General features: G+C 38.6%; 1 protein-coding gene across 7 annotated transcripts in view; it reads left to right on the forward strand.

Moving 5' to 3' along the window:
* mapta (microtubule-associated protein tau a) overlaps positions 1–12898 on the forward strand; it is a 36441-nt gene that overhangs the window by 15838 nt on the left and 7705 nt on the right. For 3 of the 7 annotated variants that reach the window (XM_062442462.1, XM_062442463.1, XM_062442469.1), the window contains 9 exons: positions 378–398; positions 3691–3725; positions 5852–5998; positions 6399–6465; positions 6836–7089; positions 9008–9100; positions 9756–9848; positions 11644–11725; positions 12226–12332. In XM_062442462.1, coding sequence (XP_062298446.1) covers positions 378–398; positions 3691–3725; positions 5852–5998; positions 6399–6465; positions 6836–7089; positions 9008–9100; positions 9756–9848; positions 11644–11725; positions 12226–12332 — 899 coding nt within the window. Of the gene's footprint in view, positions 1–377; positions 399–3050; positions 3206–3690; positions 3726–5851; positions 5999–6398; positions 6466–6835; positions 7090–9007; positions 9101–9755; positions 9849–11643; positions 11726–12225; positions 12333–12898 lie in introns of those variants that run through there. The other 4 variants (XM_062442465.1, XM_062442466.1, XM_062442467.1 and 1 more) reach the window with 3 other exon arrangements.

Consider the following 12898-nt stretch of genomic DNA (forward strand, 5'->3'; position numbering starts at 1 on the left):
GACTCCTGTGATCTGTTAAACAGATGCACTGCTCCCAGTTGTGGGGAATGCCAGAATAATGTTAAAAACAGCTGAAGTACCACATCCAGCACCAGCTTCAGTGTGGTACTGCTGCAACATGTCAAACTTAAATCAAAACTGTGTGGCGAGCGTTTGCATATTCATCCCTGTGTGGTATTTTTTTATTTTCGGATTAATCTATTTTTGCTTTTAAGCTTTGGGCTTTCTTTCTGCGCTGACTGAAGACATGCTGTGTGTGGGCTTTCTATCGATTTTTTTGCAGTGCCTGAGTGTATTAATCATTCTTGAATGACAGTAACTCATTACTGACCTGCTCTTATGTCTTTTCCATCTGTCCCATCATGTTGAAACTGCAGCAGGAGGAGCAGCTTCAACAGGTAGGCTGTTACATATTTTATTGATTTCACTTAGACTGTATTTATTTACTAGATGGGTCAATACACTTTTAAATGTAGGTGGTTAGAAAGTAACCCAGAGGGGGAAGAACCATGCTCTATAGTCTGCTTTATATACTATGTTTATTTATATTGGTAGATTGATCATATAGAGTCTGCAGTGTGCCACCTGAATAATTAAAAGACTTTTACAGAGTTTAAAGGACCAGTGTGTCTGATTTAGTGACTTCTATTGGTGAGGTTGAAGATTGCAACCAACCGAATACCCCTCCCCTTCACCACTCACCATTGAAGTGTGTAGGGGAACCTATGATGGCCATGAAAGGCCCTCTCTAGAGCCAGTGTTTGGTTTGTCCGTTCTGGGCTACTGTAGAAAACACGGTGGTGCAACATGGCAGCTTCTGTGGAAGAGGACCTGCTGTCTATGTAGACATTTCTTATTTTCATGGGATTATACACTAATTAAAACATACTTATAAATAGGCTTGTTATATTTAATTTCTCCCAAGTCTGTTGTGCTAGGTGCCACTAAATTCTACAGACTGCACCTTTAAATATAATTAGCTAATAGAGTCGTCTAAAGCCATGTAACAGTAAACTAAAAAAGAAATATCAGTAATTATTGTTGCTCCATAACTGCTGGATATTTAAGTAGAACACATTTGCTTTATCAACTCAAACATCCATTAACTGATTTTGTGTCCATTAGTTTACAAGTTCTGAACACAACACTGATATATAATCAGCTTTTAAGTTGATATCTTGATCTTGTTAGCAAACAGTTGCTTATTTCAACATTCAGAAGTTACTGATTAACATTATTGTTCATTTGGAGTCGTGTTTCTGTCCACCGGGCTAATGTAAGACCAATATTCACTCTGTTTTTGCTCTCTACCAACTGGCTCTTTAGCTGCTAAAAACTCCACTATGTTTACCAGCTAGTCTACAGCTAACTGTGTCTGTTTAGTGCTGAGCTGCTGATAGTGTACTGTGGCTTTTTAGGGCTATTTCTCTGCCTACTGTTGCAGAAAATGATGCTATGAGAGCGCTGAGAGTGAACCAAAACAGTAAAGTTATGATACCTTTACTGAAAGATGCAAAGGCTCTTGGTGGCACATGATTCTAAAACTAAATGATAATGTCTGTTAGATGGGTAAATAGGCAGTAGTTTGCTAACAGGTTTGCTTTATTTAAGAACTTTATAATGTGATAATATGTGTTGCACTAACAGACTGTCACCCTACTGCTTTAGATTTAAAAGCCCTTTCAGAATTAATTGGCTATTCAGTTTTGAAGTTTGATTATTTATTCATAACCTAAATACAGAATAAGAGAGATTTAACAAGTTTTGATTTATTTATTTGTTTGTTAAATTATTATTATATACTATACACTCTTAAAGTACATATTTATTCTACCGGCACACTCCAGACTCTGTCATATATACACACACGTTTTAAAGTATTTTGCTTTATCATGAAGAACTAAGATTAAAGATTAGATTTTTTTGATATATGATGGGGAGTACATTTTTTTACAGTGTCAAAATCCGATCAGGAAGATTTAATATCACATTTAAATTCCTTTTTTTTTTACTATGAAAATGCATAATTCAGTGGTCTGTCGTTCATTATGTTCACTGGAATGCATCATGTGTTGTCTGTCAGCCCGGTGTGATGCATTACTGTCCATTTCCATCTCATTTTGTTTCAATGTGAACCGAGTGAGTTGTGTTTCATGTCACTTCTCAGTTTGTGGTTCTTGCATTATCACCTTTTTTTATAGCTCTCTCTCTCTCTTTCGGTTGTTTGGTGTTTTTCTGGTTAATGAAATACCGGAGTCTTTTCTTTTCCTCATGGACATCAAGTTCCCAGTTTTGTTCACTTCGTCTTTCTTTTCTTTTTTTCCTTTTCAATGGGGAGATGGAAAACAACTGCTATGAATGTCATCATTAATCTGCTTTCCAAACAAATTAGCAAAGCCTGATACTGGAGTCCGCAGTGAGTTTTCGGGTGATGGATCAAAGCCTGCTGCACACAGAGCCGACGGGGTTGGCGTTGACTTCATGGGAGTTTCCTGCTCCCTGGACCTCGGAAATGAAGCGGTGGGGGAGTGTGGGAAGAGGCTAAGTGACTCTTTATGGGCCTCTGAAGACCTCAGCCGTGGGTTGGAGATTAGAGGAGATGTGCTGGCCAACAGAGGGAGCCCAGAGAGGAGCGGAGCTGTGGATACCCAGAGGGCGATCAGCCTCGATGCCTCCGAGTGCCTGCGTGAAATGAGCAACCTGTCTGAGGCGTCTTTAGTCAGGAGTGCGGCTTTGGAAGATCTGACATCCATCGGAGACAGACGCTTGTGGGTTAATCAGGGAAAGGAGGTCGCCTCTGAGCAACCATCTGATGAACTGACTGCTGATGGAGCTGCTGTAGAGTCCTGCAGTGGCCCTGCAACCAAAAATACCCCTCCAGAAACTCAAGAACACTCCCCATGTACCCAAAACTTGCCCCATTTTGGCCTTGCTTCCAATTCAGAAGATCAACATCCAGCACATAGCGGTAGCAACATTTCCGAGACGGATAACCTCATGACCAAAATGCCATCCGACACGGCCACTGAAAACGGCAGCGGTGACTCATCATTACATAGGCGCAGCTATTCAAAGCCTGACATCTCTAATGACTCAGAGATGAGGAGCAGTGTGGCTCAGACCACCAGTACGGCTGAGCTCCAGAAAACACCCCCCCAAAGCTCTCCAGCCAAAAAGTCTATGGTGCCGGTCGCTATTTTCAAAGGTCTGTTTGCTGTCATGTTCACCACTTCAGAACCAGCCCTCCTCAGTTAACTCCTTCCACCTCTTTGATTTACAAAGCAGCTTCTACTGTATGTCATGCAGCACTCTCCCTCCGAATTTATTGCAATGGACTTTAACTTTGACCCGAGGAGAAGCTTGTTGTCCTCCCTCCCCACTTTAGCTTTTTTGTTTTGTTTTGTTTTATCGTCTATCCATCTGGCTCACTCTGCTGGTTATGCAGCCCCCCACCCAAAAAAAAATCCACCTATTGGTTTTTTCTCACGATCACTATGTGTACATTTATGTGTCACAACGCATGCTGCATCCCTCTAACATCACCGGTTTCATTTCATTTATTTGTGAATGTTAATAGACACACACTTGGAAGCAAAAGTCTTACTTTATTTCACTTAGGAGGATATAAAGGAAATAACATTTTAAAAAAGCATCAAACATCTTATTTCTGCTTCTCTCTTCTTTCTGTAGTTCAAGCAAAGATGGATAACGGATCTGCAGATAAGGTAAGTGATCGAGAACAATGACGATGTGTTGATCCTTTCTTTTAGCAGCAGACTGTTAAAGGATCATTCTAGTTTAAGGCAACTTGGGTCTTATTTTTGTAGTTTTGTCCATCAATTCTATAAATTATGAGAGCATTGTACTCACTAAGTTCATTTCTGATGTCTGGAAATGTGACGACATGAACGGTCAGCCCATTGGACAGGTTTCAAACATGATTGGAAAAATGATAACCTAAGCTTCCCCTGTTGGTTGAGCTTTGATCCAACATACTTACTTCCAGTGCAATGATGGACGGTCCATTTAACCTCCAAATGAATTAAGGGATATTGTGATAATCTTTATTGTCTAATCGACTTACTGGTCTTATTTGGAGCTTGACCTCAAAAGACAAAAAGGGCAGAGTTCAACGTTTGTTCAAATGCCCAAAATAGTTTTACATTTACCTGACAAGGACCTCGAACAGCTGTCTGAATTATGACTGTCTGTCAAGAGCAAAGCCAGAGATAGCTTAAGGTTGTTTTTTTTATTAGAGTTATTATTAGAGGTTGGGGTGGATAGCTGAGTCACAAGCGACCAAAAATACATTTTGGTTTCTTTTCTGGGGTCGAATGTGGCTCAGGAGTTAGAACTGGTCGTCCACTAATCGGAAGATCGGTGGTTCAACTCATGGCTCCTCCAGTCTGCATGTCGAAGTGGCCATGGGCAAGATACTGGACCCCAAAATGGCTCGCGAAGGCTGTGCCATTGGTGTGAGAATGTGTGTGTGATTGCATTAAATCCTCCTGATGAGCAGGTTGGCACCCTGCATGGCAGCCTGCCATCAGTGTGTGAATGTGTGTGTGAATGAGTGATTGTTGCTTGTGGTGTAAAAGCAATTAAAGGTGTCAGAAAACTAGAAAGGCATTATATAAAAGTAGTCCATTTACCATATCAGCTTTTAAATTGTCAGCAGATGGATCTTATTTCCACATCTATCAGTTACAGAGCAACATTATCATTCATTTGGAGTCATGTGTCTGTTCATCTGGTGAATATAAGTCCAGTATTCACTCTCTTTTAGCTCTCTACCAACTCCTGAGGGAAATATCTTGCTCTTTAGCTGCTAATTGCTGCTTTTTCTCCAAAAACAGCAGCTGCCTGTTTAGGCTGAAAATTATGTGATGAGAGAGCTGAGAGGTGATAATTCTCTGAGAGTTTGTCACTATTTTTACATAAAAAGTCATTTTATGAGTATTGTTAATATAAAAATAGTGATTACAGCTGCATTAAGGTAGTTTGTGCCTAGACTCGTTTGTCGGTTTGGATAATTTGTAGGGGTGTGACGATACACTCAGCTCACGAGACGAGATGATACACGATATTGGGTTCACAAGAACAAGATGAGATTTTAACAATATTTTCAAGAAAACTTCAATGAGGAAATATATGACTGGAAAAATAGTCCGTTATTTGACTGAAATTCACAAATGCAAAACAATGCAGGTGCATTCATCTTGTAATGAATGTCACTTCAGTTCTACTTTCTAAGTATGAATTATCATATGCAATATGCAAGCACTGTAAACGGTTTCCCCTCTTCCACTCCCCCAAATAGATAGATATTTTATAGATAGATGATTATATACAATCACAAATACCAATTCTAGTATATAAATATAAATGAAATAAAGAATCAAACTATCACAAATTATAACATTATGGCTAATTAAAAAAAAACACAAATAAAAGTAAATGACACAAATCTTATATCACACAAATACACAAGTAGAACAACACACAGCATTAACCTTGACGAGAAATATCATCACGTCTTTGCGAGATCTCGTCACACCCCTATTAATTTGATGTTATGTTGTTGCATGTTTAGTGCTGTCAGACTTCACATGTTCTCAGATCTCAACAATGATTTTAGTGAGTACAATCTTCAACATTTCACAACAGAAAAGCATCTAAAATAAGAAAAATCAGACCCAGAATGATCCTTTAACTTAATGTTCGTGACATATTTCCTTCCCATCATCTTTTATTGGTTAAATCACTCCTCTGTTTTTATGTTCACTGTCATTAGAACTTTTATTTTGTTGGGTTTTTTTTCATTCATTTTTTTCCCTCTTCATGAAAAAAGACACAAACTGCCACCAAACCAACCTCTTCCCTTAAAAGACCAACCATAGTCACCAAGGGCAGCAACAAAACACACGCTTCCTCCCCGCGAAACGGCCACAGCTCGATCCCCATTAGAGCCAGCATCACAGGGCCCAGGCAGGCCGGAGTAAGTACAGGGTTTCTGAGAGGATGGATGGATGCTCAGTTTCCTCGACTCTCCCTGATTCTTTTGAGAGATTGTGGAAACATAACAGCTAAGGAGGTTTTTTCACACAATTCGAATGCACTCCAACCTGTAATCATTTCATTTATTTTTTTTTTGTTGCCTACTGTATCAAAACCACTAACAAAAGCTTCATCCATTCATCACTGATTACTGTTTGACACTCATTTGTTCTACCAAATTGGATGTTTGCACAATGATTGGTGTGATAACTGTATCCAAACATGTCTTGAAGTGCAAGTAGAGTAGAATAAAAGATAATTTTAAAAAAGCACCTGCAGCTTTCCATGGAGCAGTAAAAATTATGTTTGCTGAGTTGTTTGGTTGTGTTTTTGCTTTGCAGAGTCTTGCTGGTGCAAAGTCTCAAACTCCAGGAGCCAAAACATCCCCCAGAACTTCAGCTCAGCCAGGTATGAACCCTGTTATATGACACGACATGTTTAAATCTCATTTCCATCTCTACTTGATTTTATAAAAGGAGTAAGATTCATTTATGATGTGTCATATTTTTGTGATACAGCTAGTGCCAAGAAACTTCTCACTCCAAAAAATGAAAAAGGTAAAAAATAAAAAAAAGCAAATGCACAAATCTGTAGAGACACTTTCAGCGTCGCATGGCCACCACACCACAGTCTGATCCTGTTTGGATCAAACTTGGTCCGCTTTTAGCCACCAGAGCTCCTAGATTGTTTTTGATTTTTTTGTTAGTGTTATTTATTATTTTCCTTCCACCTCCATATGTTTAAAACGTCTGATTGGTTGCCTTTCTCATTGATTAAGATGAAATGAGTGGACAGAACAGCCCTGGAACCCCCAAATCTCCCTCTAGCCAAGCGGCTGCTGCCAAGGCAGCAGCTGAGGCCAACAAAGTGAAGAAGATCGCTGTGGTGCGTTCCTCACCCAAGTCTCCAGGCTCCCTTAAGGGCCGCCCACCGGCTCCTCTGAGCGCTCCAGTGGCCATGCCGGACCTGAAGAACGTCAGGTCCAAGATCGGCTCCACAGAAAACATGAAACACCAGCCTGGTGGTGGAAAGGTAACCTGACTCTGACCTCAGCTTTTACATTGAGTGCATCTCACGCAGCACACAGTCCAAACCTCGAGTGCAGTTTACAGCTGGGAGCTTTATATTCATTAATGCAGACATGTAATGGAGACAGAGCCGCTCTGGAGGCAGAAATAATCTTATTGTTTGATTTAAATCTCAACTGGCAGATCCAGAGCTGCACTGTTGTTTTTTTCAGAGAGGAAACTGGACGTCTGTCCCCTATAGACATGCTCGTCCTACCAGACAGACAGTCTCTCATTTCATGTCCAGTCTTGTCACACACTGTTTTTGATGTTTCCTGACACTAGTTTTAGACATTGGCAATGCAGTCCTATAATACTGTAAGATTCATGATGGAAAGTTTAAAAATAACAATGAAAACTGAAACTCCATACTAACATGCTGCTTAGAATTAAACCAACTATATGTGAAGTGCAGATTATTTTAAGGGAAATAGTAGCCCAAAGTATGTAGCATAAATATCCCACAATAACAACATATTTATATTTATATATGTATGAAGGTATTTTTATGTATGTATTTATATGTGTATACATGCATACATTAGGGTTTTTAGGCTGTATTTTTCTGGTTCATGGACCAAATATGGAATCACCCATGTTTATCGGATACTTCCCCTTTGCCTCCCTGCTTGTCTGGGACAACGATTGGCCTGAAGTCACATGACCATGTACCCAAGCCGCCTTGGTAGATGACCTATTGGCTGATGCATATCTGGATGCACATTATTAGTAATTTTTTGTATATTTTTTTAACCTTTTTAATTCTTTCTGTTTTTTAAATACCCAATTGGTCTGTTAATAAAGTTATCCTATGCTTCAAGTGTTGCTGGAGCTTTGCCTTTCTCCAGGCCCTTTTTTTCCTTTTCCATGCCCCTTGGAAGTAGGTGAAGTTGTGCCAAAAACCTCCACCCTGTTCCTAGTAAAAAATAAATAAAATGATTTGGCTTTGCCCACTGAGATCTGAATCAGTCATTTAGAATATTTCTGCTTCCTGAGAAATGTTTGTGGAAATAAAACTCCTGAAGTTGGTCTTCTGATGTGAAAAACACATTGTGCTTCCATACCTCAGTGTGAGTACGTCAGTGTAAGTGTGTATCATCCATTTTAGCATTAAAAGCTCTGCGACTCTTATTACTTACTCTAATTTCATGTAGGCTGCAGGCATGTGTCGGGTTTATAAAAATGCTTAATAATCGAGAGGTTTTCACGATATCTAAATAAAAGTTAAAACTTCAGTTCCACTCTGAGGACAGGCATCTCTTTACCTCACTGATATTTAAACAGCAGATCAAATAAGTAGAAAATATCATGAAAACTCTAAAATATGTCAAAAAAACATCACAACAAGGCATTAAAACTTATTCCTCCCGTTATTGTAATAATACCCTTCCTGTATTTAGCCCCAGTATTAGATTCACCATAGATCACCTCTGTGTGACAGGTGAACACATCATTACTCTGCATCTCTTAATATTGTTTTTCATCATACTTATGTTGTATTAAATATGTTTATTATTTATTGCCACTTTGTTTTGTACACCTTATTGTTCTTTTTCTCTTCTATTACTGTTTTTAATGTATATATTGCACATACTATTACTATTCTGCCTTTTCATTTATTATCATGTGTTGTCATGTTATTGTCATTTTTTCTTGATTACAGTTGCTGCTATCATTTCCCTGACACGATCAATACATTATATCTATCTACCTTTTTATCTGTTACACTGAGGAGGAAACGTGTCTCTTCCCTCAAATTGCATGCAGACACACAAAAATCACTGCAACACATCTCTGAATCAGTAGGATTAATTTCTCACAGGCTTCTCAGCTCTTGTTTCATACACTTAAAAATCTAAAATCTAACATTTTCATTTTTTCAGGTACAAATCTTTGATCAGAAGCTGGACTATAGTTGTGCGCAGTCTAAGTGTGGCTCCAAAGGCAATATGAAACATGTACCCGCAGGCGGCAATGTGAGTAACTGAGGGATGAACTCAACACCAAACTCTTGAGTATCTCTGCAGTTATGATCATCAAAACCAACTTTTGGTAAAATAAAAAGAAAAGAAAAGAAGGGAAGTTGCTTTCTTGTTTGTTTTAGATGGACCAGTTTAATTTTTTTTTTAATATATTTTTTAAAATTATATTTCTTGCATCAATCAGTTCTTTCACTAAAGCCTCAACCAACTGATTCAATATATTAAAGCTGGCATTTGTAATTTTTTATATGTTAAAATATCATTAATATAGCCTATATATATGATCACTTACAGTTAAATATACAAAATAGCAGCAAATATATGCTGATAATAAGATCATTCATGGCATAAATTGCGACCTGGAGTATTTTTAAGTCATTCATTATCCAAATGTTGCTTCCACATGATCTCCTGTGGCAGCTGTCTCATACTTGATGCAGTTTAAACATCCTTTCTGTTCATTTTCTCTTGGTCAGAGCAACAGCATGAAAAAAGTTACAGATGTCAGCTTTAATGAAATCAATGGGAACAGGTGTAGTCTTCATCCCTGTAACATCCTATTCCCTCCTTTTGGGTTGATCCTCTCCTGCAGCTATTTCCATTTTAATCTCTAAAAAGAAACATTTGTTTCTTTTTCTGCACTTTCCAGGTTCAAATCCTCGACAAGAAGCTGGACCTTACTAACGTCCAAGCTCGTTGTGGATCAAAGGACAACTTAAAGCACACGCCTGGTGGAGGCAAGGTGAGAAATCTTAACTCAAGTTTCACTTATTATATGATTGTCTTTAAATTTGAGTCTGGTTTATTTTTTCTAAGCCTTCATCTATTATGCATCTGCCACAAGTAGAAGAAAAGCATGGTCTCATTTATATTTTCAGCAACATTATAACTGATACAAACATCTCTTCAGTTCTTCTTCTTCTTATTTCTTATTATCTTCCCCTCACCTCTGTACTTTTCCAGGTTAAAATACTTGATCAGAAGTTGGAGTATAGTAATGTCCAGTCTAAGTGTGGCTCCAAAGACAATATCAAACATGTACCCGGTGGCGGCAATGCGAGTAACTTAAGGGATGAACTCAACACAGTTTTGAGCATCTCTGCAGTTATGATCATCAAAACCTACCCTCCAGTAACATGGAAAATGGTGTTTTTGTTTTTCCAGGTCAATTTATTACCTGAAGTTGAATTTATGTGAAGTCTAAGACAAAAATCAAACATGTACACAGAGGTGGTGAGGTTAATAATTGAAGGATCCATTCATCACTTGAGTTCAGCTGCATTTACGATCAACACACCAACCCTCTTTTTCTTTTTTTTTTTTTTAAATGAAGAGGTCCTTCCCTCCTCCTTTAATCACTCTAATTCCCTTCAGCCTCCTGCTAAGATCTATTTTCTTCTCCAGCAATGGTCCTCATTTGCAGCTCTGCTGCTGTTGCTTCCTCCAGGATAACAGTCTTTTTTCCCCACGTATTGATTTTCCAGGTACAAATTCTTGATAAGAAGCTGGACTTAAGCAATGTGCAGTCCCGGTGTGGCTCCAAAGATAATATAAAACATGTTCCCGGTGGTGGCAATGTGAGTAGATAAGGGGTTGGCTCATGGCAAACTGCAGGTATGCAGCTGTGGCCAAAAGCCCTCCTTCTTGCTTCTCCTGAATGCATCTTCACAAAGAAGCAGATGTCAGACTGCACGAAACCTCCTGTCTGTGTTCAGCCATTCTGACCTCGATACTCCCAACACTCAACTCTGACCTGTTAACACCTCCTTTTAACAGTTTTATCATTCAACTTATAAACAGTCATGAGCATTTCGCATTAACAAGAGTAGCACTAAACTGTAGATTTACGTAACTACCAGTACTTTCCTTTTATTGTGTTATTCTAATGATCGTAAATGAGTGTTTTCATTAGCATACAGTCATGGTTTAGTGCTCACAATGCTTCTGCTGTCACGGCTAACAGCGTTATGTAATGCTCATGGTCTGTAAGCTTGATAACTCTGTTGAATCTGTGCTTGACTGTGATCAGTGTGTTCAGAAGATGTTAACCACCCAAACTGGCCCCATAAACAACATGCATGATTCCTGTGTGTGTTTTTATCTCTGTGTGTCGAGAGATATTGAAGATGAAATATTTTTTTACAAACAGAAAATGCATTTAAATAAAATCATCAGTTTCTTATAAATCACACACTTTATTTTATGGAAAATTGAGCTTATTGTGCTGTAAAATGTAAGGAGAAAGAGCCTCTAGAAAAGGAACAAAGAGTCTCTGTCCTGTCCACCAAACTGTGCCTGTTGTCGTGAACACTGTGATGATCTCAGCTGACAGAGACTGGGCGCTTTGTGTTATGAAACAAATGGCCATGACAGGAGACCCTGAGATGAGGTCATATTAAAGGCTTGTATTGTGATGCATGGCAGAGAAATATAGCTTGAAGGCCCGAAGGTGAGTTGAGAGTGACATGTGTACCTCCAAACTCAAATGTCCTTTTGTTTTCTTTTGTTTTTCTCTTCCTGTTTTGTCCTCTGCACAGGTTCAGATCGTGCACAAAAAGGTCGATCTGAGCAGCGTGACATCTAAATGTGGCTCGAAATCCAACATGCATCATAAACCAGGTAAAACAAAAGAAGTTATATATTATTTAAAAAATGTTAAAAGACAAAATAAACTTCATATCTTAGAATAACTGAAAAGCTACAGCAGTGTAACGCTACAACCAAGACAAAAAAGCATTTTCTCCGTTTCTTGCTACAAAGAGAAAACCCTCTACATATAACTGTTATATGTTGTTATATTGTGCAAGTTATGCAGCACATTGCTGATTTTTACATGCTACTCATTATAATCAGGGCCTGACTGATGCTGGATTTTTGGAGCCCATGCTGAGATTTGGGAGTAAAACAAAATGTCTGATATCAATATATTAGCTGATAGCACATTAGCACACTTTTTTTTTTTTTGCAATAATCCGTCAAATGTGGTTATAAAACAAAGATATGTAATGTTATTTTGTGTAAGTACACCGAGAGCCACTACACTGGAGTCTAATTCCATGTGCATGTATTTATTTTTTTGTATGTGTACTTTAATATTGATATATTTATATTTTGACTAGGTGGTGGAAATATTGAGATCAAAAATGAGAAGCTGGAATTCAAGGTCCAATCCAAGATCGGCTCTCTTGACAACATTGGCCATGTTCCTGGAGGTGGACAGAGAAGGGTAAAAACATCTCCGCCATACTCGAGTCTAAAAACATTAGATGACACTCTGTTATTAGCAGTAGCGACGCCTGTTTCTTTCATTTTCTGTCAGTTTTCTTTGTCGCATAGTCGAAGCTTCATCTGCATAGCTGGACAGCTCGTTCAGCTCAGCTATCTGAAAAACAGTTTTCACTCTGAACTAACTTGAAAGCAGCATGAGTAGCAGATCCTTTACAGATCCAGTATGTGTCTCATGATTTGGGTTTAGTAGTAGTGGGTGAAACACAGTCAGCACCAAAAAAGGATACAGATGGTTTTATTTCTTTATTGTCATCAAATCCCATCAAAATACCAAAACCAACAATTATATTAGTCTGTCTCTCAGGCCCAAGTCTATTCATTCCTACTGAAGCTATAAATCTCTCTCATATAGTGTCATTTAAAAAGAAAAAGGCTCAGTCATCCTAAAACGTTTGGGCACTGCAGTTTTTAGCGTACGTTCAAACGACTCAAACAGGAGGAAATTGTGCATATTTGTTGAGAGGCTATTTTAAGCAGTGGATTAATACACATTTGGTGCTCTAA

Source organism: Scomber scombrus, chromosome 21, assembly GCF_963691925.1.
Source record: "Scomber scombrus chromosome 21, fScoSco1.1, whole genome shotgun sequence".
Lineage (NCBI taxonomy): Eukaryota > Metazoa > Chordata > Actinopteri > Scombriformes > Scombridae > Scomber > Scomber scombrus.